Source organism: Tilletiaria anomala, assembly GCF_000711695.1.
Source record: "Tilletiaria anomala UBC 951 chromosome Unknown K437scaffold_111, whole genome shotgun sequence".
In the NCBI taxonomy this organism is placed as follows: domain Eukaryota; kingdom Fungi; phylum Basidiomycota; class Exobasidiomycetes; order Georgefischeriales; family Tilletiariaceae; genus Tilletiaria; species Tilletiaria anomala.
The window spans coordinates 1-23,049 of record NW_013546911.1 but is presented as its reverse complement, the minus strand read 5'-3'; the positions used below and the strand labels follow the sequence as shown (position 1 = coordinate 23,049).

Sequence of the window (23,049 nt, the reverse complement as noted above, 5' to 3'; positions counted from 1 at the left end):
AATGCAGTAAAGCGAGGCCGAAATTTTTGAGCAATTTGATAATTGAGCAAGCATCGGGATGTATTCGACTCTGATCAGCTCTATCGAGCCCTCACTCAGATCATGGGCCCACGCTATGCCACAGACGATAGCCCACGGTCCAGCAGCAATGAATCTCCGGAGCCATTTGTGCATGTTTCTACTTCCCAAGGCATTAAGCGTGTCCAGAGTCCGAAACTTTGTCGCCTCGCTGAAGAAAGTTCACCATGCGTCCTGAGTCACCTCGGTGCCCATCGGCATCTGGCAATGTCCAACATTTCGACACCACCCTGGTCCTCAAATCGATCGACAGCCCCCAGCGGAGCTCACATCGACCACATAGCTAGCCATTTGCTTTTCTAACTCTTTACGACATTGGCTTTTAACTCTAAAACCAGACAGCACAACCTGCAACTGTGAACGTTGCAGAACCAGGGCCAGCCTCATAACCGCCTAAACACTTCTTACATGCAGCCCCGAGCGAGTGTCGAACGAGGAATAGGCACGCGAAGCGCTCGCTTATTGTTTCTACCCACCTATGCGGTTCCCCTTTTCGCGCTTTGTGACACAACCGAAAGACACTGCCATCGACCAAGAAGGATAAGTTCACGGCCGAAAAGCGGAAAGCGCGCAAGGAGGCGCTTAAGTCAGCTTCAAGACCAGACTCAAACTTGCCCTGGTCAAGTCGATGGTGACCATGGAGAGCCATTCTACCAGCTGGAAGCGCATCGGTTCTGTTAAAGATGGGAGCAGCAGCACCGCCTCCTCTAACGGTGCGCTTCCACCGCACCCATCTAGATGGTCCCTGGGAGATTTTTAAAAGAACCTCTACATGACGCGAAGAGCAAGGTCCGCCGCAACTATGAGCTGCCCGATTACTGTGTCGAATACGCCTGCCCTGCCTGTGATGGACAAGGCTGCGATTCTTGTGTCACTTGCAACGGCCAGCCTGCCGACGAGTTTTGGCGGTGCAGCAGCACGGGAAGCGACAAGCGCCACAGGCTGTGCGCACGCTGTCACGGTCACGATCACGGCATGTTTGGGTGTGGCACGTGCAACGGAAATCTTTCGTCGTCGTGCATCGCTTATGACGGCGAAGATTCAGGAGAGTATGCTGCCATGGTTCATTCAAGGATCCACCATATCGATTTCTGACCACTGACTATTGACCGCCTCAACCCTCATTCATTCGCGGCGTACTGTACATCGACGACAGATGTCGGCATCGCAGGCGTCCGGCGTACGTGGGATATGATCCAGAGGCTCGTCGAAGGAAGAATCGCGAGTGCCATAAACGAATTTACGATTGTGAGAACGTCATGCATGTAGGAGAACTCGGCCTCGTACCTCGCTCAAGTGCAAGTGCTCCAGGCTGCGAATGTTATCACGAGCAACATTGCACCACCACAGCCGCAACCTACCGGCCTGCTTCGCAAGGTCCGATTTGAAAGGAAACACTTTATCTATCTGTCTGCCCTGGATCTCATGACAGCAGAGATCGAAGAATACGGTGTTGATCGTGCTCTTGCCACCATTTCTGCTAACTACGATGCTGATACGTCTGAAGCGAGCCACGCCGGCTTAAAGGGCCGGGCTAGTCACGCATCTTACAGCATCTGCACCGAGTCAAAGGAGCCATCTATGCACACATCGAACTAGCAGTTACATCGATGGGCGAACAGTATGCCCCGCGCATTAGCGCTACGGCTCAGATTGCGTAGGCATCAGCCAACTCGCACCCACCCTCGCAAACGCCGCCATCGCAGCCGCACTCACTGCTGCCGCTGGAGAGCAAGTCGAATCCATGCACCGGTAGCTCAACATATATCTCGTGAAGCAGAACATGGCGTTCCATGTACATGACGATGGACTGCTGCTGGGGTACGACCACTATCAGCAGCATGGCGCTGCACTCAGCTCGCGGCACCGTGTTTTAGCCGATCTAAGGCTTTGCACCAATGACTACTTTGAGTGGTTTCGGCAAGCTTTAATCGTGGGTACATATTGCGCAGCATACCCTCTCCTATCACTACTATCATCTATATTGTATTTCACTGCTGCACTGCTTATCGCTCGTTGTGTCTCACCGACGTCCACTATCTCTGCATGGTGATGAAGGAGTCTCGTTCGCAAGGGAGCAGGATGCATTTATACTAAAGAGAAGCCCGTAGAACCTCGATGAACCCGATAATCCTTTCCCAGGCAGATCTTTCCCTCATCTGCTTGGCTGGAAAGAGAGCAAGCAAGAACCACACCATGCTCCTTGCACTTTGCACCTGGCCCCCGGTGACCTTTCGACCAGCTTCCATCAAAGGGAGGCCGTAATTACTTCCGTTGAATCAGGTTACAGCGTCATGTGCCAAAGACGTTTGATCTGGGAAATCTGCTAGGCTCAACGCTGATTGGCGCGCACACATTCGCAGCTCCTTTTGTGCGCTTGACGGTGCCATGTGACCGTCCTCCACGCATAACCCCGTACTGTAGGTGACTGCCCTTGACAAAAACATGTACTGCCCTCCAGGCTCGCGTTTCCCTCTTAATCAAGAGTCCCTTCCTTCGAGTCTCCAGGCCTTCCCGTGAACGCTAACTTTGATTATTCGAGTTGCTTACCCTGAAGGAAATTTGGCTTCCTCAACCAAACAACACGACACAAGATATGCGATTAGGCAGCGTCCCAAGATGTTGCCATTCTGTGCTTTCCGCAAGAGGTGCATGAGAAGATCCTGAATCACTTGGGGTTTCGAGAGCCTTGCAACCTCCGCACCGCCTGTCTCGCCTTCTGGCACGCGGTCAACGCGGCTTGGCTCGCCGTTTTTGCGCTCGCTTTCCGGACCACGCTCATTGCGCAGACTCCTTGGATATGTAGAAGAACAAGACCCTGTTAGTCCAACTTTTTCTGCAAGTGAGGCATAAATGATATGTGGTCGAGATGGGCGATCATATGTATTCCTCCAACCGTCTGCGTAGCAGCCTTCAACACATCCGGTCCAGGCGTGAGGTATTGAGCAGCGTGGGTGCCAGCGCCTTCGGAAGCTGGTAAACGTGTCTCATCAGTTTGTGGGCGGACTGTATCATGATTCAGCCCGAGATATCAGAAGAGGCCACACGCAGGAATCCTCGGAGACTTGTTAGGGCTGCAGAATCACTGGCCCAAGGCGGAGTGAATGGTGTGGGGCTCGTGTTGCACCATCCCCAAGTGTGAGTCCTGGCATGAACGCTTTCACGGCTCTTGCACCACATTGACTCAATGCGAGAACTGTTCTTCCTTCGCCACAGGCACTACCATGTCGGCTTCATTGGAAATGAAAACATACAATATCCCCAAGAATAAGGGGCTGCTGGACGAGGTCCCCTTTGTTACCATCTAGATCTTTTCCTCCGTCTTCCCGCCTTCGGTTGGGCTGGACCGCTGATATGGTGCGAATATCCGTGCATCTATTTCAAGGAGGTGTCAATGAGTACCACCACGAGAAGGAAGACAACAAACGGAAAGAAGGAGAAGGAGAAGCGCCCCAAGCAAGAGGCGGGCGAGGGCCCTCTCGTGAAGCAAGACACCAAACAGCAGCAGAAAAAGAAACCGAAAAGCCAAGAAAACACTGAGAGGCAAGCTGGGAGTGCAGAAAATGCAGCTGAAGCTCGGGTCAACCAATGCAAGGTAGAAGCACACGGTGACGCGCAGGAGGCAGAGAGGGAGGTGAAGCGGCCCAAGGTGGAGAACGACGATGTCCCGACTGATGCTGCAGGCGCGCAAGTCGAAGCGGAGGAGGGAAGCTACTTTAAACGAGGACAGGTGGTATACGAAAATGCGCTTTGCGAGGCTGTAGTCCCAGTGTAACAATTTGGAACGAAGACTGCCAGGAGGCCAAGCCTTTCGAAGCAGAACTTGCTATGATCGCTGCGCGAGTATGATGGATACTTGACACGCTCGACGGTGAAACCTCAATTTTATCGCATTCGATCATATTGCTCGTCGCAATTCATTACGCAATGCGAGGTTTCATTGTATGCTGTCCTGTCATGATCGAATACCATCTTCAGCTAGATATTCTGATCGCTTCACAAACCGTTTCGAGGGATACATACAAAATGTGAGCGTGTTGGTAGAACTTCCATGAGCATAGCTCGAGAGAGAAGCTTTTGCGTCATCCCCATCCAAGTGGCCAACATCTCTAACAGGAGATGTTGGAGGCGAGCACATCCTAGAGAAGCCTCTTTAGGTTCGGCGTGCGTCGCTTGCATCCCGCAACAGCCTGTTCGCCTTTAGTGGCCTTCCGTTGCTTCCTCTGCCGAAACTCGTAGAGAAAGGGATCCGCAGATCGAAATGCCTCCAAAGCCAGCTCGTGACGGGGAGCGCCGTAGCGCTCGCCAAGCAGCAGCGAAACCAGCTGCGTCTGTCTCTTCGATACCCAGCAAGGAGAAGGCCGAGACTAAAAAACGCGCCGCCGGCAGCGCCGATGTACCACCGCCATCAAGCAAGAAGACCAAGGTTTCCAAAAGCATTGCGAAAGGTGGCGCTGCCATAATCACAGTAGGGAACGGTACCGCGGGAGGCAAGCTCAAGGTCGGCGACAAGCTGCCACAGGGCCTGATCCTCAAGACACAAGAGGAGAAGGAGGTCAAGGTTGGAGAGCTGAAAAAATGCGTCCTCTTTTCGTGCGTTGGATCCACCTCACGCAGTACTTTTGATTCCTAGAGGGACTGACAACCCAGTTGTTTCCGAACTTTCTGCCCGCCAGATATCCAAAGGTAAGGTAAACGCGTGCTTCGCGGTGCTTGATGTTGTGTGGCATCGTTGTGCTTCCACTCGGAAGCTCGTGTCTGCATACTAACGCTTTGTTGCCTTTTAACAGGCTAACACACCTGGCTGCACGAACCAAGCCTGTCTCTTCAGGGACGCGTACCAACAGTATGTCGACGAGGGTTTCACGGTGTACGGGCTGAGCAACGACAATCCGACGCCGCTGAAGACCTGGAAGACGAAGCAGAAGTTCCAGTACGACCTGCTGTCGGATCCGCAGCGGGCGCTCATCGGCGCGCTGACGGGCAGCAAGAGCAGCACGATGAGAAGGTACGTTTAGGCCTTGTTTCTTTCTCTTCCGAGTCGCCCGCGAGCAGCGGCGCGTGAAGGTGTCCCGCCGTCTGACCTGTCCCCCCTCCTCCTCCTGCCGTCGCTGGCACTTCTGCGCGCACCTGCAGCCACTTTGTCATCGACGCGGACTGCAAGCTTGCGCTGAGCTCGATCTCTGTCAAGCCGAAGGAGGTACGTCGCTGCAACACTGGGCCTGCGATGCAACCCTCAGTAGCCTTGAGAGACTGACGGCATCGCCCCGCCCCCCTTCTCCAAAATTTCCCCTTCTGGCAGAGCTCGGATGCTGTTCTCGATTTCATCAAGGAGAAGAAAGCCAGTCGTTGAAGGGCAGCATCACCCCACCCCGCATTTGACGGTGTTGGCCGATGTACCTCTCCATGTGACCGTCGTTCGAATCTCATATGCATCGTGTGCTGCTGTGCAGTCACTTTCTCATGAAGGGGTGCAAGCTGTGCATTGACGCGCAATCGGCGGGCGGAGGTGTTCGCGTGCGACGGACGACACTTGTGAAGGTGGTGATGCAGCGGGTGATCGGGTGATCCGTTAAGCCAACGGCGGTCCGCGGTGCCCTTTCCTGTCTCGATTTCTCCTTACAAGTTCCAGACGGCCGGCGCAAAGAGGAGCAGGACACGTGCAGTGCAGGGATGCGATGATTCTTGAAAGGAGGATGCTGAGGCAGTTTCGCTGATGCGCTTTTAAGAATCATGGAAGCACTTATTACGAGCACATGCGGCGCACACGGTCGGCATTTGGAGCTGGAAGAAGGCTGTATGCCACATTGACGGGAACTGGACGAGGCTTTCTAAATATGCACAGTTTAACCTCCGTCCGCACACTCGGCGTCGCGCTGCTCCCTTTCTGCGACACCTATCCCGGCTGTGCACATTCCAGGACGTGCCCAGTCCATGTGCATGCAACGCTACATCCCTCGACTTGCACCCTTCAATCGAACCCTGGACCGCTTGACGCTCTGACCGCGGTGAGGCTGATATGGGGAAGGCGGCACGCAGGCGCCAGTACTGTGTACGCCCTGCGAATACTGGCATATGGCCATGTGCAAACGACATGCACACGACCGGACCACCTCACAGGGCTGACGAAACAACACAGGGACGAGTCGCCATTGATAAGTGCGGCATTTGCAAGCTTCGTGAGCAGGGGGAAGATGATGTAAACTCGTCCTGGAGATGTATGTACCAACTAAGGCTCGACGGCCCCTGCTGGACCAGATCTTTTGCTGTCGTTATGCGCCCGATACAACGAGCGAAGTGCGTTTAGCTGTAACTATGAAGCTCCCGCGATTGCGTTGGCGATGAGATAGACAGGCTCTGCACCCTGCAGTGCCCCAGCGGCCACTAGGTACGCTAGCGGCAGCAGGATTACGAAGCTTCAATACAAGCGGGCGGATGACCCCCGCCAAAGGTGGCCCACGGAAGTACGATTCGGTAGCGATATACGAGGCGACCGAGGAGGCTTTGTGATCAGGAGGAAAAAGAGTCTTCGATTTGCGCCACGTTTCGACGGGATGACGCACAGATTGTTCGCGCGGCATCCGTCAGTCGATTGATTGGCAGTGTTCCGCCAAATATTGTGCCGAGTCACCCGCGGGCCGCCGTCCTCACTCTTTTTCTCTGCGAGCCAACCATTTCCTCCTGTCCTGGCTCCCGAATACGTCCTGGCGTCGTGACATGCAGCTAGCTAGCTACCTAGCTCGTAGCTTCCTCGTCGCATTCCATCTTTCGATGGAAGAAAGAAGCCTTTGGCGAGGCTACCCCCCCCTCCACTTTTCTCTTTCCGTCTTTCATCCCTCTCACCCCTCGTCCCTTTTCGTGTTGATGATGAGGCGGGCAAATCGATTGCAAAAATGTCCAGCTGCCGGAGATACGTATGCAATCGATTTGAGCTGACCAAGAAAAGGGTTGAAATGAGGTGAGATGCCGCTGCCGCTGGGCATCAGATCTCTTGCTCCCCACCTGCACTTGCGTTCTATTCCGTTTAGGGTAGAGTTTCTTTTTCGTGGTGCTAAAGCTGAGCCTTCCATGTTCGGAACAGTAGCGTGGCGTCTGGCTCTGGCACAATGCCGCGCTGGGTGCTGGCGCAGTGCAGCATAGCTGACGGTCCATCTACGTACATATGTGTGAATGTGTATGTATATGTATATGCATGTATGTATGTATGTATGTATGTATGTATGTATGTATGTATGTCCAAAGAGCCAAGGGGTCCAACAGTAGCTGGAACGCTCCGCCAATGGACTGGAGCGCTTTGCCAATTTCATAGTCTTCGCTCTCCTATCTGCTCGCAAGGGGACCATAGGTATGTAGGTACGAATGCAATGTATGTACATGCGGCGGATCGCGAGGTGAAGAACCCGGTGGGCGGTGGTTTCTCGTATACAAGACTGGCCCTTGGAGCACACGTTCTTTGTGTACGAAGACACGACTGACTCAAGATTTCTGGTTGTTGATGCTGGGACGGACGACTGGCGGCCCACGCAGCATAGGGTGCCCGTTGTACACCTAGGCATGCATGCATACACGGAGTGTTGACTTTATGTATTATCGTCCAAGGACTGCCGAGCGAGCCAAGAGGCTCATCAGCATCTCTATCTGCAGGATATTGTGTGGGTCCATGTATCTGACGAGGTTCTGATAGTTGCTGTTATGATGGATGGATGGGCTGTTAGTGTCTTCTGGGGTTTCAGCCCCGAAAGTGTGGAACAGAAAGGCAAAAAGCCTTTGTCCCGCTGGTGCATGAGTGTTGAAGTGCGTGTATGAGTGGGTGCCTGGAGCGGAAACGCAAGCGAGCCATTCATTCATTCACTCTTTCCTTCTATTTTTTGCAGTGCTTCTGTTGTCGCTGCGATGCACAAGACGAAGAACGGGCGCATGGAAAGAAGAACTGTCGGCCGCAATAAATAGGGCCTGTTCAGTGTGCAGCGGCTCTGTTGCACTGGCTGCCTGTCGAGAAGAGGCGTAGTGTGAGATTAAAGCCCAGCAATCCGGATCGGGTTGAGTCTTGTCTGACCCTTTTTAGGAGCGAGGCGGTGGCACGTCGTTGCTCTGACACCATGCCCCGACTACGTAATTAACTCCGATCATGCGGCGCGCTTACCGTTGAGAAACAACCTTTTTGGCCGAATTTCTTACTGAATTTCGATAGGCGGGGCCCCCATCCACATACCTGGGCCAGCACACCATCACCCATCCCCCCCCACCACGGGGCACTCGGCGCCTCTCCTCTCTCCTTCCACTCAGCGCGCACACAGCTAGGGCCAGCATTCCGGTGTATACACCAAATTTCTCCCCGGAATTCAGCCCTTATCAATCACGCCCATGCATTCGCCGTCGTCCCCGTCGGCTTCAGGAATCAGAAGAAGCAGCTCGCATGGCAATTGGATGGCTCCTGTGGCCGTCCCCATCGCCATCATCCTCGCCACCATGTCGAGCCTGCGGGGCGCATTGTGGTGATCGCATGTGTGCTTGTGTGTGTGCCAGCAAGTAACAAACATCCAGTATTCCAGCAGGTCCCGCCCCGCTCCGCCAGCCTCGAGAAAGCGAGGTATAAGCACCGCTGCCCTCTCGCACAAAAGGGCATATCATCAGCATCCATACAGAAAGACATCTATACAGACAGACCAGACGAATTCTTCATTACCAGCAGAGGCCCACCACCATCGGTACAAAAAGGAGCGAGCCTCGCACTCGTCTGTCATCCAAGCCCAAGGTCCAAGGTCCCAGACCACAACTTGCCTCTTGCCTCGGCTCATCGCCGCAAGGGCAACAAGCGCACCTCAATCCGCGCGCTCGCAGCCACGCCCGCGTTTTCGTGTGCTGTTGCAGGTGCGTGTGTCGTTGGGCCCGTCCGTGCTGGCTGTTGCTATGCTTCCATTCGTCGCACTGACACAAATAAACACGTACACCCTACTCTTCTTTTCTTGTTGCGACTTCCCCCGCCTGGCCTGTGTCCCACATGTACCGTCCTCTTCGATGGACGCCTACAATACACAAACAGTAACGCCACTGCTACTGCTACCACCACCCCTAGGTCTCACATCCGCTGTCAGCCCGCCCCTTTCAACCCTCCGCTGCGGTCGCCAGCATGGCACCGCAGCAGGCGCGGCGCCGTCTTCGCAGCAGGAGCAACGGCGGCAGCGAGCGCATACCGACCAGCATGACGGCCACGCCGCTGCTGTCGGGCTTCGCACCGCCCATCGAACGCACGAGCACCTGCATGCCGCCGGTCGCAGCGGCAGCAACGATAGGCGGAGAGGATAGCGATGTGTCCAGCAGAGCTGTCACAGCTTATGATGCATCGCCGCACATCCACGGCGCCTACGCCCGTACGGCAGCAAGCGGCGGCGGCGGCAGCAGCGCCTCAGGCACGCCGCGCGGGGGCCATACTCAGCCAAGCACGCCCGTAACCATGCTGCCGTCTTCGTCTTTTTCTTCTTCTGCCTCTGCGCATCTGAAGCAGGCTGGCAGTGACAGCCGACGTCAAGCGCACAGGAACAAGAGCAGGAGCGCGGGCCCGCACCCTTCCCCCTCTCACTCTTCTTCCTCCCCATCTCCTCCTCCTTCTTCTGGACCCGGATCATCACTGCACGTAGCCTGCCACGAGCGACGGGCCGACTCGCCGACGCCGACGGTAATCGCAGCAATGCGCCACGCCGGCCGTCGCCTGCGCACACACTCGGCGCCAGCCGGTGCCCCATCGGCGGCGGTGGCAACCCCGCTGTCATTCTTCCCGCTCGCGCCCGCGCAGCCGCTGAGCATTGACACCTGCCAACCGCTCCTACTACCGTCCGTCAGCCTCGTCGCGCAGACGCTGACGACCGCGCCGATTGGCGCTCAGATCGATGCGGACCAGCAGACGACCGATGCGGAAGAATGCGAAGAGCAAGAACAAACGGAAGTGAAAGAGCACGAAAAAGCCCCGCGCGGTGGTGCTGATGGCGCTGCTAGCGCTGAAATCGAGCATTGCGGTACTGCTACCAAGAGCAACCTGCGGGCCATGCCCAGCTCGCTCTGCCAACTCTTCTTGCCACCAGGCGCATCACCCCTGGACGCACACGGGCTACCGCTGCGTCGCTTTCTTGCCGCTACCGCCGCCGGCGAGGTAGAGCATGAGGGTGCTGGCGGTGGAGACGATCAGGGTGCGCTGCGTGCGGATGCCGGCGAGGGCCGCGCGCGCAGAGCCGGTAGCGCCGGCAAGCGCCGGCGCACCTCGCCATTTGCGTTTGCATCTGCATCGGTGTTGGGCTCGCAGCAGCGCACGAAACGCAGCGCATCACTGCTCGAGTCGGATGGATCGTGCCATGGCGACCCTGGCGACGAGGATCCAGAGACGCAGCTTGCTCTCGCAATTCTCCGCATGCGGGGCAGCTCCTCCACCGCGTCAGCCACCGCCGCTGCATCTGTCGCGGCAGCCGTGGCGCACCAGCGCGCCTCCACCGCCCCTAGTGGTGGTGGGCAGGAAGTGATACATGCAGATGCAGATGCGACGGCGCGCAACGCTGGCGATGGCGCAGGTACAGATACAGATACAGGCAGCATGAGCGCTTCGCCAGGCGGACGGCGCACGCCGCTCGCTGCCGGCGCGCACTCGCGGCCACGGCCGCAGCCGCTGGCCAGTGTTATAGCCAGAGCAGAGACGTACGAGCAGGAGGAGGCACGGCTCGCGCGCGCGATCCAGAGCAGCACGCTCCCGTTCTTCAGCAACTTTGGCAAGGTGCTCTTCTTCTTCGATTCTGCCCTCAGCGCTACGGACCCCGCACGCGTGCAATCTACGACATCGGATGCGCTGCGCCGACCCTCAGCGCCGACCACTGCAACGGCCGAATCGCCCATCCGCCGCAGGATGGGCATGCTGCGCGGTACACCTTCGGCGTCGACGCCCGAGGGCCTCCTACTCGAAGCGCAGCAGCTCCGCTGCCGCTCACTCGCGCGCCACCAACACCATCGCCGCTCCACCGTCAGCGCTGGCAGCACCGCGCATGCTGATGCGCCGACGCGCGCGCGCAGCAGCTCATACGCCTTCTCCAGGATCTTTGGCATGACGTCGCTCCCAGGCGCTTGGAAGCAGGACGCCGCTGACGAAGATGACCGCACAGCGCATTCAGGCATGATTCAGTGGACCGAGGCGCCCAGTGTGCCTGTCAGCCGCATCTCCAGCTGGCTCAGCATGCCTTCGCTCCTTTCGCACACGCCGTCGCTCTACTCGTTTACAGATGACGACCACGATGCGTACGGCGACGACCAGGCTTACCATTCGGCTGCTCCTGCTACGCCTGATGCTGAAGCAGGCGATGATATGCGTCACTGCCACATGGGACCAGAAGCGCCGGGCGTCGAGGACAAAATGGCCATCACCGGCCTGCCTGCCTCCGCCGCGTTTGCTGCAGCTGATGAAGGCGATGACGGCATCAAGTGGCCCGTCTCCGCTTCGCCCACATACGCGCCTTCGTGCGCCGCCAACGATGTCATCGACCTAGCCGGCGTCGGCGTCAGGCACTACGCGCGCCACCTCGGCGAGCTCTCGCCCGCTTCACCGCTGCCGTACTATGCCTTTGCGCTGTCATCGCCTTCGCCGTTTGCGCGCCTGCCTGGTGGCGCCACGATCGGCGCCGGCGCATTCGGCAGCGACATGTCGATGCCGCTCGCGCTCGAAGCCTTTGCCGTCAAGGGACTCGACGGCAGTACCACCGCATGGAATCGTAGCGCTGCCGCCAGGCAGTCATCCCGTCTCGCAGGCAAGGCGCTCGGGCGGTACATGTATGCGCCCTTGCCCCCGCCTGTCACAGAGCATCACGAGCGCGATGAGCTCGTCGGCTTTTGAAGCGGGGCGGACAAGGCACGTTCATGGTGCATCTCCGACGAAGACCAACGCGCAATACGCACGGCTCTCCGTTTATCAGCTCCGGCTCTGAATTTGTCACAACCCCAATATACATTCTCTGCATGTCTCCTATCGCAACCAGCTGACCCAAGTCTATGCACGGGCAAAGAACTGCTTGATTCGACCATGCATCTCTAAATGCTCCCATTCGTCAGGGCGAACGCACAGCTTACAAAGGTTCTCAAGCAAAAAATCTTGTCATTTTTCCTGTTCAACCGGGCTCAAGCAAGAACATCCATCTATCCGCAAGGGGGCAATTGGGCGCGAGTACGCCATCCAGCATCGCAATTAGCATTGTATCGGGCATTGGCATCGCAGCATATCCAGCTTTGATGGTGTTCGTTTTTTCTTTCCCTCTGCTCTATTAGCTTTCTCACTCCATTTGTACCAACATTGCCAAACCAGGGGTTCCTTTCTGCATTCTCCAACACACGTGCCCTCCATTGTAGTTCGCAATTTCTCGCACATTTGCATGTCTACTTTTGTCATTCTCACTACATCCTCACTTCCGCAAGCGTGCGCGTGCGCGGGCCCTTGTGTACCCTGCCATTTCAAAAGCATGGGACGGCTCACGCCCGAGGGAGGCGAGGCGGGTCAATATTGCTGCCTCTTGCAGTAGCAGCTATGCGCTCATTCCCGCGAAGGCAGTCGGAGTATGTAAGATGAGCTTGTTGCAAAGCGAGTGCTCCCGAGATGAAAAGGAGCCTGGCTATGCACTCCTCGCACACGCAGTCTGTCTCATGTTCACCGCTACCGGTTCTCCCTGCAAGGCAAGGAAGAGAAGGGTGGGTGGCAGCTTTCGGTGGCATGGCATGCTCTTTCGCTTTTTGCACAAAACATAGGTCTGGCGTTGCTCAGCCCCGAATCGAGGCCACAGGAGTGTCAAGCGGAAGCGTTCGTCATGCCATACTCTCGTGTGAATTCTTGCAGGTCCTTCTCCTTTTCGGCGTACTGCTTGACCAGCAGCTCCAGCATATGTTTTAACTGTTATGTACGGAGCAGTGGGGAGGCAGAGGGTCAACAACACTCGTATCTTCCTTTGCCGACCCGGTACGACAAGCTGCTCAATGCAAGACATACCCCGTCGCTGTTCCCTGTCAGGGCCGGAAGCACGTCCTTAACTGTCCGCTCGACAAGGACTCCGCCGATCAGTCGGAAGCACTTGCGAGACGGGTCCTTGGCCCGCGCTTCTAGCAGTGTTTCGATTACGAGCCTGTTTGGAGGCAAAGATGTGCGACCAAGGAAGAAGCGATGTGATTTCCGTCAGCTGATGCTCCTTCGAAAGCGCGTCCAGAGAAACGTATGCATCGTGTTATTCACTTGTGCTCATCCGCCTCGCCCTCGAGCTCGCCGATCTTCTGTGCAAGAGCCTGTAGCTCGTTGCGTTTTCCCTGGTAGATCTGCACGATCTCCTGCTCGGTCACCTGGACCCTCTGGCCCTTGCCGACTGCCTGGCCCGCTGGCGATGTTGCTGCTGCTGCTGCTGCTGAAGACATTTTCGAATCCTTCGCTGATGCTGCCCCGTTGTCGATCCTGCTCACTGCTTGGTGGCGAAGGAAGGTGCGAATGTGAGGATGAAGAGCTAGAGAAGAATTGAAGGTGGACTGCGTGTATAAGGCATCCTGAGTCGAGCATACGGCACTAGGACAGTCTCCCTTCACTGGAGAGCGCCGACGGGCTAACGGGCATCGCGGTTAGATTGAACGTGATCGATATGCACCTCCAACTATTACATGTATATAGTTTACCGCTCATATTCATCATTTTGAGCATCCCAAACACACACATGCCTGCGGCATTAGGTATAGCAGACTCCGAGCTTGTTGGCGCGACGGAAACTGCTACTGTGCTTTTAAATTGACAAGGACAAATCGTTCAAGATGGAGGCGATCAAGCTTCAGAGGAAGTATCCTCAATTGTGAGTCCCTCGGGAGCTCGCTAGCGTTTTAAGTGCGCATGCACGTCTTCGTGCCCCTCAGGAAAGGTGATTACCACCCAAAAGTTGCTTCAGAGGGCTGCCGCATCTGCAGGCTGCTCAGGTGATGGGTTGGCTCGTCGTCTCCTGTGATGCCAGGTCTGTGATTGTCGATCTGCCCCATCCCTTTAACATACTGCGGCTTGCCCCGAGGCATTCCTCGAGATGCAGCTTCACGGCGGGGTTCCCTCTGTCGTGAGCGAATTGGATGGATTCCTAGCAGAATTTCTCATCCCCTCTTACCCGTCGTGTTTAATGTTGCTCACCCTCATCGCTGACACATCTACCCTGGCTCCCGCACAGCTCCCAGGAGGAGATGATGGGCCTCATCTCCAAGTTCCGCGCCATCGACGTGGAGGAAAATGGCAGCGTTGCACGGCAGGACGTCATCAAGGCGATGGAAGAGAGCAAAGAGGCTTCGTATGACCAGGTCCGAGAGACGCTCAAGGAGGTCGCCATTGACAGCAGTGGCCGGGTTGAGCTGGATGACTTTGTCGATGTAAGTCGGCTTGACTGCGCAGTCCAGGGCGACCGTTCCATTCACTCATCGCTGCCCCGCATTCGATTTCCCCAGTTAATGGCAAAGCTGCGCGCAGGTCGTAACGTCGGAGCTGGTGTCGTGACCAAAGGCAAGGTCACCGTTAAGGGTGCCAATGCTTCAACTCAGCACACCATCAATGAGGACGAGCGGTCCGAGTTCACACGGCATATCAACTCCAACCTGTCCGGAGATCCAACGATTGGGAACCGCTTGCCAATCCCGATGGACACATTCCAGCTATTTGACGAATGCCGTGATGGTCTCATTCTCTGCAAGCTTATCAACGATGCAGTCCCGGACACGATCGACGAGCGTGTTCTCAACATCGGCAAAGGCACCAAGCCACCGAATGCGTTCCAGATGACTGAGAACAATAACATCGTTATCACCTCAGCTAAGGCCATCGGATGCTCTGTCGTGAACATTGGGCCACAAGATTTAATCGATGGAAGGGAGCACCTCATTCTTGGCCTCATCTGGCAGATTATCCGAAGGGGTCTTCTCAGCAAGATCGATCTCAAAAACCATCCAGAGCTGTACAGGCTGTTAGAAGATGACGAGACTCTGGAAGACTTTCTGCGCCTACCGCCGGACCAGATTCTGCTTCGTTGGTTCAATTATCACCTCAAGGCAGCCAACTGGAACCGGAGGGTGAACAATTTCTCGAAAGACGTATCAGATGGAGAAAATTACACGGTCCTCCTCTCCCAGCTTAAGCCCGAGTCGTGCGATCGCAGGCCGCTGCAGGAACGCGATCCGCACCAAAGAGCCGAGATGGTGCTGCAGCGCGCGGATGCTATCGGCTGCCGAAAATACCTTACCCCAGGCGCCATGGTGGCCGGCAATCCAAAGCTGAACCTGGCCTTTGTCGCGCACTTGTTCAACACATGGCCGTGCCTGGAGCCGCTCGAAGAAGCGCCACCGGTGGAGATCGAGGACTTTGACGCGGAAGGCGAGCGCGAAGCCCGCGTGTTCACGCTTTGGCTCAACAGCTTGGACGTAGACCCGGGCGTGTATAACCTCTTCGAGGACCTCAAGGACGGCACAATCATCCTGCAAGCTTTCGACAAAGTGGTTCCTGGCAGCGTGATCTGGAAGCGCGTCAGCAAACCAAAGGATGGCCAAGACCTGTCACGCTTCAAGATGGTCGAGAACACCAACTACGCGGTTGATCTCGCCAAGGCCAACGACATGCGCATCGTCGGCATTCAGGGCGCGGATATCGTCGACGGTACAAAGACGCTCGTCCTCGGCTTGGTGTGGCAGCTGATGAGGCTCAACATCTCCAAGACCCTCGCCAGCCTTGGAAAATCGGGCAAAGGCGTCTCGGATGTCGACATGGTGCAGTGGGCAAACGGAATCGTCAAAGCGGCAGGAAAGACTAGCAACATGCGCAGCTTCAAAGACCCCGGCCTCAAGAATGCTGTCTTCTTCCTCGACTTACTCGACGCCTTGCGCAAGGGCATCGTCGACTACTCACTTGTCACACAAGGTTGCACCGAAGAGGAGTGCAAGATGAACGCCAAATTGGCTATCTCGATCGCGAGAAAGCTCGGCGCGCTCATCTTCCTTGTGCCAGAGGACATTGTCGAACTACGACAGCGTCTCATTTTGACATTCGTGGGCAGCCTGAGTGAGTGCAAGTGAACAGCATGTGTGCTTATTGAATGCCACTTCTGGCGACTAACCATATGAACCATTCGACAGTGTCTCTTCAGGCGTAAGGGATGGTTGTTTGACCGAGAGTAAGGTACCAATGTGCTTGAAAAGAATGCTGTGCTACATTGCCAAATCGATTGAGGCTCCGACTTCCAAAATTTCCTCGGCGACCTCGAGAGCCCACGTCAGGCGCAGGCTAGCCGCCTTGGCAGCCGATTTGCCGAGGATGCGCTTGACATCTCGTTTGCCCAAGTCCTTGCGCAGAAAGTAAAGCAGTCCACGAGCGAGGTCCGGATTCCCTGCTGTGCCTTTGAGCAAACATGTTTCGAGGCTCTTGCGGTCCCCCGCACCAGGTTGCGAGTTGGCGTCCTTGCTCTTGACAAAAGTCACGAGCGAAGGCGCAGCGGACTGGGTCGAGAGGAAGACATTGACCAACAGCAATTGAAGAAAGAGCGTGCCCTTAGGTTTGAGAGAAGTAAAGTCCACGGTCTGAAGTTGCAGATGCATATGTTAGCGATGTGTGCGCTTCCTCTCAATGCGCATTCAATATGCTCACCTTGAGAATGTTAAGACTGAGTGCCTCCTTCGCAATCCACCACGCGTACGCCCGGGCTACGTGAGCCAATTTCCTTTCACTCACATCCTCTCCATCTTCATCTGCGCCGTGCTCCGCAGCCGCCTCTGCCCTCGATCGTCCCGCGACGCCGCTCTCTCCGATGCTCCGCAGAAAGTCCCATAGAGCATACTGCATAGTAAAGCGCGTGCTATGCGAATCGGTAGCAAGCCGCCAGCCGATGAGCGCGTAGTACGGATTGTACACTTCGTCCATGTCGAGGCATTGCAGCAGAACACGGATGATGTCTCGCCGCTGCACCTCGTTGAGACGCAGCTCGAGCAGCTTCTGCGCTGCATCAACGAAATCCTCGCTGGTCATAATCACGAGGAAGATGCTGCGCCGCGTTTCTGTGCTCATGCCGTGCGTCCGCGCGTACCCCAAGAGCTTCTGCCGCGTTCGCTCGGTCTCAGTGGCTTCGCTGTCGCCCCGCTCTTTGACTACGGCAGTTACGCTGCTACCCGAGAGCGGGCGAGCTGCCGTGACCCCTGTCGCCTGGTCTTTTTCCTGGTCTCCATGGCCGGTCCAAGCAGCGCCAACGAGCCACCATTTTCCTTTGCGCTCCGCATCGAGCAAGTCACGCAGGGTGACGCGCAACAGGTCATGTGCTCTCAATGTGCGCTTTTTGCCGAGGCCAGCGAGGAACTTCTTCATCCGGTTCAAGCTCTCGGTCGCTGCGCTATTGTTCGCAGCTGCTGACTTGGACGCGGAGCCTTTCGCGTTCTTGAGGTCTGCCAAGCGCTCAAGCATGAATCGGCTACGCGAGGACATACTTTGCTCGGCAGTGGAAGGAGCACTAAGCTTGTTGGCAGTGCCAGTTGCAGACTGCTGGATCAAATCAACGATATCGCGCAGCGACGTTGGGTCGTCATGGCGCAACTGCGCGCCACATATCTTGACGATCTTCAGCAGCAACTCGACGCTAAGCTCTGTAATCCCCCCGGCGGCGCGTTTATTGCTATTGGTGTGTGCACCCGCGAAATGGCGAATGAGGTCATAGACGAGCGGGCAGGCGACCACCTGTAAGTTGTACAACTCGCACAGCAAGCTGGTCAAGTTGAGCGCCTTCTTGCTCTGCGGGTCATCGTATGGATCGAGCGCTCTGCCGGCGGCGTCGTAGTTCAACAGCAGCTCATCGACGAGCGTCTGCACGAACCCTGCGGCAAATTCGACGCCGATGACCTTGTGCAGGCTGGCGATGAGGGCGGCGTACAGTACGACAAACGTGTCTGCCAAGTTGGTGCTGGCGGTGATCGTGTCGAGGATGAGGCGCGTGAGCGTCTCTGAGACGATGGCCCGACTATTGAAGCGGTAGATCCCTTCGAGCTGAGTGAGGATCGTCTCAAGGTTGCCTTCACCCATCCGATTCAAAAGACCTTTGAGCTGCCGGCGAAGGCCAGCCGTAGCAGGATCGTCCAATGAATCTGCTCCTGCGTTCGCTTGCGCTGCAGATGCCTCCATCGCTTTGCGAAGAGCTGGTGGTATGTAACGACCCTGTGGTGCCGCTTGGTTCCCCGCTACCGCTGAGGAACCGCCATCATCTATAGCGGGTGCTTCCTCTTCGTCACCATCGGCCACCCTGCTAGATGCGACCTCTGAGGCGCTGACGTTAGAATCTAGCTGGAAATGTTGCAGATATACGGTATCTATCCCATTTTCATCCTCGTCGCCCCCCTCCTCCTCATCCAGGTCGAAGCCAGCACCTTCGTCACTGCCGTCATCATCGTCAAGACCATCAAGGTCGTCTACAGCGTCACCGTCCTCCTCCTCGGAACTGTCAGATTCATCTGCTCCGTCCTCTTCCTCATCGGACGCTTCATCTTCAGCGTCGCTAAACATGCCGGTTTGGAAGTTGTCAAGGTGGTCCAGCAGCTCTGGAGGATGCGGAGGTGAAGAAAATCAGACAGCTTGAACACCTTCCATCGAGTCCAAACAGACGCACCATCTAGCCCATCTTCTTCCGGCCCGACATCGTCTTCACTTTTGCCGCTAGAAGCTCCTGAGCGCTTACGCTTCTTGCTGTCAGGTCCAAAGCCTAGCTTGGCTTCCAGCCACCGGATCTCGTCCTCCTCATCACGCTCCGTCTGTGTCATCTTCGAGCGCGTTTTGCGTTTCAGGCTTGCTTTTCCCGGTAAAAGCGAGCTAGATGTTGAGGCCGACCCTGTGACTGACTTTGATCGGGAGGAGCTTAGCGAGGATGAAGCTGCGCCTTGAGACCGCGCAAGCAAACGCTGGAGAGGCGTGACCGTCTCGGATCCGATCTTCTTTCGTTGGCTGTGATTCGAGCTTGGAATGATATCACTTTGCGAATCTTCGGGTTTTAGGGGACCTGCGTCGGGCTTTCGCTTCTTCCTTGGAGGCTCACTCGTTGTGAGCGAGTTGGGGCTCTGGACTTTGGTCTTGCTGGTCTCTTTGGATTTTCCTTTGTCGAAATGCAGTCGCTGCCCTTCACTAGCCGAATGTGCAACAGCCTTGGAAGCATTAATTGTAGCCCGTCGGTCAGCGGGTGCGGGTCTCGTTTCACCCTTCATGCGACCTCGCTGAGCGCTGATGCATTTGCCGATCACTTTGAGCCCCGAAGCAGTGCCAGGCCGGGCAGAGCTAGAGGCGGGCTGTGCCTTCTGCCTCTTGGCCTGGCGGGCGGCCTTTCTCGCATCTTTGCGGCCGAGAACTCGGCCCCCCCACTGAGCACCGTTGCTATCACCACCCGAGAAGTGATTTGGCGAGGATGGCGATGACTGAGGTCGAGGCTTGAGACCCAACTCTTCGTTGAGCGACTCCGGCAGTGTCGGACCTCTCCTTCTTACGGACATGTTTGAATTTTGCAGCAGTGCCTGGGCCCCGCTGCGTTCCTGTATTCTTGCTGCCGATGATGCTGTCGCAAAGTGGGAGGGAGCTGCGGCGCTTGTATGGGGTAATAAGAACCACAACGCACTTTGGGATGCTGATGAAAAGAGCGAACCAGCAGTAAAGCTGGAGTCCAAAAGCTTTTTTGAGGTTGCACCGAATGCAACTCTTGTCATACGTTAGTCCGCTTTCTTTTGCCACCGTTGGCAAATCGCGAGGGGAAAAGAAAAAAAGGAAACTAACCCTTGAGTTCCGTATTCCGTGTTTTGTGAATTTGAGTCGTCCGTCTCCAATACATTCGAATGTGAGACTGGCCCGACCTATGAGAGTTGCTTGCTATCTGCCTGCCAACTTCGAGGTTTCAATCGCTTCCTCCTTACACAGCGATCGTAATGTGTTGATTCCAAGGTAGCATCTGGTAAATCAAAACCGCAGTAGAAGTCATTCAAGAAGAAAAGCAGAGTGAAAGCCCTTCAGCGCTCAGGATCGGGCATTCCAAGATGGTCAAGGCGCCACGCACCAGCGCCAAAGGCGGCAACGTGACGCACGTCGGCAACAAAGCCAAGCGTCAAGAGCTCGTTCGAGCGTACAAGAAGGAAAAGAACAAGGAGAAGCTTCTGCGGAGGAAGACGCAGGCCAAGGAGGAGGTTCTGGGTGGAGAGGAAGGAGCAAGGAAGAAGGCGCAACGCTTGGCCAAGAACGTCCCCCGGACCATCGAGAATACAAGAGAGTTCAACCCAACCATCCTCAACGCCCCGAATACGCACCCCGGGCGAGGGCCCACTAATGCTGTCGCCTCAACGTCTGCGATGACTTTGGACAGTGGTGATGAAGGCCGAAGCGATGAAGATGAGGAGGAACGACAGAGCGAGGATGATGAGGCGGCCAAGCAGGACGGCGCTGCCGAAGATGCTGACGCGGAAGGTGTAGACGCGGATGCGGACGAGTACGATGACGCAAGTGACATCGAAGATGGTGCAGAAGACGTGGAAGACTCAGATGTGGACATGGACCCGCATGCTCCTCCTGCCCTGCTTATTACGACCGCGTTACCCCACAATGCCACATCGCCGCACCTCAACTCGCTCAATGCGCGATCGCATCCTTTCGAGCGCACGCGCCAATTCATCAAGGAGCTCCTCAACGTCTTTCCCGGTGCCGAATACCGTTCGCGGGCAAAAGCAAAGGGTGTCGGGCTAGGCAAGATCGCCGGGTGGGCGCGTAAGCGCGGGTACAACGGCATGGTCGTTATCGGCGAGGATGCGTCATCCAAGTTGCCGGTCTATCTAACAATCATCGGCCTGCCCAAGGGCCCAACTGCCTTCTTCCGTTTGACGTCCATCTCAATTGGAAAGGAGATCTACGGCCACGCGCGACCGACGCCGCACACACCCGAGCTGATCCTGAACAACTTCACCACCACGCTCGGCCACACCGTTGGCGGCGTCTTCCAGTCGCTCTTCCCCAAGATCCCGCAGCTCGAAGGCCGGCAGGTGGTGACGGCGCACAACCAGAGAGACTACATCTTCTTCCGACGGCATCGGTACATGTTCGCCAGCCAGGACAAAGCCAAGCTGCAGGAGATCGGGCCGCGTTTCACGCTCAAGCTCAGAAGTCTCAAGAAGGGTCTGCCCAAAGGCGCGGGCCAGTGGGACGGCATCGTCGACTTCGATGGCACAGGCGAATGTGTGGATCCCAAGGGCGAGAAGGCAGACGAGGCAGAAGCGCTGCGCGAGATGGATGTTGGTGAGAGTGCGTCTGCGACATCAAAGGTCAAGAAGGCACAACGTGGCGATGAAGTTGTGGACGGCCTTGAATTCGAATGGAAGGTGAGTCCTGCATGGAAATTTGGTTTAGCATTTCTGCAGTGCTGACGCTGCACATTTGTGCCGATTTCACTTCCAGCCCAAGATGAGCGTTTCTAGAAGGAATTTCTATCTCTGATGACTTTTGTATATAGACTGACCCATCCTTTAAAGCTCACTCGCAACTACACTACAATACACCCTGTCTCGAGGCGCCGTTTCCGGCGTTTTGGGAGAAACCACTATGCAGAGAGTAACGAGGAGCGCCAGGATGCTGGCTATATATACGTGCAGCATCTTCTAGAGTGTCCGTTTGCCCAAGCACCATAAGAGAAGGAGAGGGTCAGCGATGCTTGATAAAAGGCGCAGCATCCGCTTTCAGGTGAGCATGACCCATCTGATTTATCAGTGCGTCGTGGACTTGGGAGGACTTGATTGGTTTTTTGTCGCCAAAGGCGAGAGGGCTAGAAGAGTAGGACAACGGGGGAGGAAAGGATAGCTGCTGCTGATCATCGCTCCTCGTGATAGATGTGCTTCGTCCTCTGTGTTGTAGACGTCATGCCTCTACCAGCACCCACCACTCCGACCTTGCTGAGCGGATCATCCGGCGTTGCAAACATGCTTTTTCCTTTTGCGCCGGGGATGGCGTAGCCCTTCTTTGCACCCTTGGTAGCAAACTTTTGCCACGCAGCCTGCTTCTCCTTTGCTTCGACGTTTTTGCTCTGTGTCTTTTCCACTCGCTTCTCGGCCTTCCTTTTCTTCTTTGCCTGCAGCTCTTCCTCCTCTGGCGTTAGCTGTGGCGCAGCACGCTTTGCGAGTGCCTCCTTTGTCGGCTTGATGTCAGCGGAGGAAACTTGCTCGGTGTTGTTGTACCCTTTGAATACGATCGAATATACTGGATTTACCGCTGAGCCGCCGATGGAAGTGATGCGTGCCGGATACCATTTACTGTCACCCTGCAGTCACGAGCGGATGAGAATAGTCAGCAATGTGGACACAAGCTGTGCATTCATTGAGAAGGCCTGCCACTCACAGCATATTTCGCCAAGCATTCGTCGCCGGCCGAGAATTTGAATCTTTCTGATTGTGAGAAGGATGCACAAACAGGAGGAGCTACGCCGCTAGAATAGCCCGTGCTGGAGAGATCATTCGCCACCGCGACTGCTGCTGCTGATGATGATGTCGACGAACCTAGTGGCGCTTTTGGTTTGCCATTAGCAGCGGAACTGCTGCTACTTTTCTGCTGCTGTGCAACCAGCTCCTCCGTGAGGGTGATCAGGTTCTCCAGCTCTGCTTTGAGATCCAGAAGGTCTTGCCTGTTAGGATCAAGCGACAGCGCATCGATGACTTGCGTCAGCTGCTCTCGATAGCTTTCGAGGTCAGATACGTCCATCCTGGGCTTATACTGAAATTGATTTTTTGAAAGCGGCGCGGATGGATATAGTGATCAGAGCAGAGGTGAGGTGGCTGTATGCGCGCAATATCTCAGTTATGAGCCTGTAGTACTTTTGGGACGTGCTGACAGCACAATGGTCGATGGCGCGCGATATGGAGGAGCTTACAAGTGCAGTCTGTAGTAAGTCGTTAACGGAGACGAAGATGTAG

General features: G+C 56.0%; 11 protein-coding genes across 11 annotated transcripts; 6 read left to right on the top strand and 5 right to left on the bottom strand.

The window, feature by feature from the left end:
- Positions 1–660: 660 nt before the first annotated feature.
- Positions 661–1,921, bottom strand: K437DRAFT_264682 (uncharacterized protein; the record flags this gene model as incomplete). The annotated part of the gene is made up of 5 exons (XM_013385418.1): positions 661–823; positions 851–1,083; positions 1,366–1,579; positions 1,630–1,657; positions 1,795–1,921. 5 exons carry the CDS (start codon positions 1,919–1,921, stop codon positions 661–663), a joined length of 765 nt encoding a protein of 254 aa, XP_013240872.1.
- Positions 1,922–3,472: 1,551 nt separating this feature from the next.
- K437DRAFT_270426 (uncharacterized protein) lies at positions 3,473–3,853 on the top strand (the record flags this gene model as incomplete). Its single annotated transcript, XM_013385417.1, has 1 exon — positions 3,473–3,853. The coding sequence occupies one exon, from the start codon at positions 3,473–3,475 to the stop codon at positions 3,851–3,853; it is 381 nt and encodes a 126-aa protein (XP_013240871.1).
- A 372-nt stretch (positions 3,854–4,225) lies between these two features.
- Positions 4,226–5,521, top strand: K437DRAFT_259234 (AhpC-TSA-domain-containing protein). Its single transcript, XM_013385416.1, has 5 exons — positions 4,226–4,671; positions 4,755–4,764; positions 4,869–5,086; positions 5,215–5,278; positions 5,381–5,521. Exons 1-5 carry the CDS (start codon positions 4,340–4,342, stop codon positions 5,429–5,431), a joined length of 675 nt encoding a protein of 224 aa, XP_013240870.1. The 5' UTR covers positions 4,226–4,339; the 3' UTR covers positions 5,432–5,521.
- Positions 5,522–5,674: 153 nt separating this feature from the next.
- On the top strand, positions 5,675–6,316 carry K437DRAFT_18975 (uncharacterized protein). Its single transcript, XM_013385407.1, has one exon. It carries the CDS (start codon positions 5,835–5,837, stop codon positions 6,279–6,281), a length of 447 nt encoding a protein of 148 aa, XP_013240861.1. The 5' UTR covers positions 5,675–5,834; the 3' UTR covers positions 6,282–6,316.
- Positions 6,317–6,597: 281 nt separating this feature from the next.
- K437DRAFT_19031 (uncharacterized protein) lies at positions 6,598–7,757 on the bottom strand. Its single transcript, XM_013385408.1, has one exon. The coding sequence runs from the start codon at positions 7,632–7,634 to the stop codon at positions 6,918–6,920; it is 717 nt and encodes a 238-aa protein (XP_013240862.1). The 5' UTR covers positions 7,635–7,757; the 3' UTR covers positions 6,598–6,917.
- Positions 7,758–8,884: 1,127 nt separating this feature from the next.
- K437DRAFT_18963 (uncharacterized protein) lies at positions 8,885–12,118 on the top strand. The gene is made up of 2 exons (XM_013385406.1): positions 8,885–8,949; positions 9,122–12,118. The coding sequence occupies exon 2, from the start codon at positions 9,209–9,211 to the stop codon at positions 11,942–11,944; it is 2,736 nt and encodes a 911-aa protein (XP_013240860.1). The 5' UTR covers positions 8,885–8,949; positions 9,122–9,208; the 3' UTR covers positions 11,945–12,118.
- Positions 12,119–12,449: 331 nt separating this feature from the next.
- On the bottom strand, positions 12,450–13,567 carry K437DRAFT_239795 (uncharacterized protein). The gene is made up of 3 exons (XM_013385415.1): positions 13,325–13,567; positions 13,085–13,217; positions 12,450–12,988 (listed from the first exon to the last, which is right to left on the bottom strand). Exons 1-3 carry the CDS (start codon positions 13,498–13,500, stop codon positions 12,887–12,889), a joined length of 411 nt encoding a protein of 136 aa, XP_013240869.1. The 5' UTR covers positions 13,501–13,567; the 3' UTR covers positions 12,450–12,886.
- Positions 13,568–13,762: 195 nt separating this feature from the next.
- K437DRAFT_259229 (putative SAC6-actin filament bundling protein, fimbrin) lies at positions 13,763–16,304 on the top strand. Its single transcript, XM_013385414.1, has 4 exons — positions 13,763–13,922; positions 14,283–14,478; positions 14,554–16,153; positions 16,228–16,304. The coding sequence occupies exons 1-4, from the start codon at positions 13,885–13,887 to the stop codon at positions 16,242–16,244; spliced, it is 1,851 nt and encodes a 616-aa protein (XP_013240868.1). The 5' UTR covers positions 13,763–13,884; the 3' UTR covers positions 16,245–16,304.
- On the bottom strand, positions 16,300–18,631 carry K437DRAFT_228310 (uncharacterized protein; the record flags this gene model as incomplete). Its single annotated transcript, XM_013385413.1, has 2 exons — positions 16,300–16,668; positions 16,736–18,631. The coding sequence occupies 2 exons, from the start codon at positions 18,629–18,631 to the stop codon at positions 16,300–16,302; spliced, it is 2,265 nt and encodes a 754-aa protein (XP_013240867.1).
- A 1,367-nt stretch (positions 18,632–19,998) lies between these two features.
- On the top strand, positions 19,999–21,654 carry K437DRAFT_276144 (Brix-domain-containing protein). Its single transcript, XM_013385412.1, has 2 exons — positions 19,999–21,468; positions 21,545–21,654. Exons 1-2 carry the CDS (start codon positions 20,140–20,142, stop codon positions 21,581–21,583), a joined length of 1,368 nt encoding a protein of 455 aa, XP_013240866.1. The 5' UTR covers positions 19,999–20,139; the 3' UTR covers positions 21,584–21,654.
- On the bottom strand, positions 21,586–23,049 carry K437DRAFT_259225 (uncharacterized protein). The gene is made up of 2 exons (XM_013385411.1): positions 22,478–23,049; positions 21,586–22,400 (listed from the first exon to the last, which is right to left on the bottom strand). The coding sequence occupies exons 1-2, from the start codon at positions 22,835–22,837 to the stop codon at positions 21,954–21,956; spliced, it is 807 nt and encodes a 268-aa protein (XP_013240865.1). The 5' UTR covers positions 22,838–23,049; the 3' UTR covers positions 21,586–21,953.

What these genes read in the sequence shown, in the direction of transcription:
- K437DRAFT_259234 (XM_013385416.1), top strand. Translation starts at nt 4,340, where the DNA reads ATGCCTCCAAAGCCAGCTCGTGACGGGGAGCGCCGTAGCGCTCGCCAA. An exon ending in AAGAGCAGCACGATGAGAAG is followed by an intron (nt 5,087 to 5,214) that starts GTACGTTTAGGC and finishes GCGCACCTGCAG; the next exon opens with CCACTTTGTCATCGACGCGG. An exon ending in TCTCTGTCAAGCCGAAGGAG is followed by an intron (nt 5,279 to 5,380) that starts GTACGTCGCTGC and finishes CCCTTCTGGCAG; the next exon opens with AGCTCGGATGCTGTTCTCGA.
- K437DRAFT_18975 (XM_013385407.1), top strand. Translation starts at nt 5,835, where the DNA reads ATGCGGCGCACACGGTCGGCATTTGGAGCTGGAAGAAGGCTGTATGCC.
- K437DRAFT_19031 (XM_013385408.1), bottom strand. Translation starts at nt 7,634, where the DNA reads ATGCCTAGGTGTACAACGGGCACCCTATGCTGCGTGGGCCGCCAGTCG.
- K437DRAFT_18963 (XM_013385406.1), top strand. Translation starts at nt 9,209, where the DNA reads ATGGCACCGCAGCAGGCGCGGCGCCGTCTTCGCAGCAGGAGCAACGGC.
- K437DRAFT_239795 (XM_013385415.1), bottom strand. Translation starts at nt 13,500, where the DNA reads ATGTCTTCAGCAGCAGCAGCAGCAGCAACATCGCCAGCGGGCCAGGCA. An exon ending in GGCGAGGCGGATGAGCACAA is followed by an intron (nt 13,218 to 13,324) that starts GTGAATAACACG and finishes GCCTCCAAACAG; the next exon opens with GCTCGTAATCGAAACACTGC. An exon ending in TGACAGGGAACAGCGACGGG is followed by an intron (nt 12,989 to 13,084) that starts GTATGTCTTGCA and finishes CGTACATAACAG; the next exon opens with TTAAAACATATGCTGGAGCT.
- K437DRAFT_259229 (XM_013385414.1), top strand. Translation starts at nt 13,885, where the DNA reads ATGGAGGCGATCAAGCTTCAGAGGAAGTATCCTCAATT. An exon ending in CAGAGGAAGTATCCTCAATT is followed by an intron (nt 13,923 to 14,282) that starts GTGAGTCCCTCG and finishes GCTCCCGCACAG; the next exon opens with CTCCCAGGAGGAGATGATGG. An exon ending in AGCTGGATGACTTTGTCGAT is followed by an intron (nt 14,479 to 14,553) that starts GTAAGTCGGCTT and finishes CGATTTCCCCAG; the next exon opens with TTAATGGCAAAGCTGCGCGC.
- K437DRAFT_276144 (XM_013385412.1), top strand. Translation starts at nt 20,140, where the DNA reads ATGGTCAAGGCGCCACGCACCAGCGCCAAAGGCGGCAACGTGACGCAC. An exon ending in GCCTTGAATTCGAATGGAAG is followed by an intron (nt 21,469 to 21,544) that starts GTGAGTCCTGCA and finishes TTTCACTTCCAG; the next exon opens with CCCAAGATGAGCGTTTCTAG.
- K437DRAFT_259225 (XM_013385411.1), bottom strand. Translation starts at nt 22,837, where the DNA reads ATGGACGTATCTGACCTCGAAAGCTATCGAGAGCAGCTGACGCAAGTC. An exon ending in AATGCTTGGCGAAATATGCT is followed by an intron (nt 22,401 to 22,477) that starts GTGAGTGGCAGG and finishes TCGTGACTGCAG; the next exon opens with GGTGACAGTAAATGGTATCC.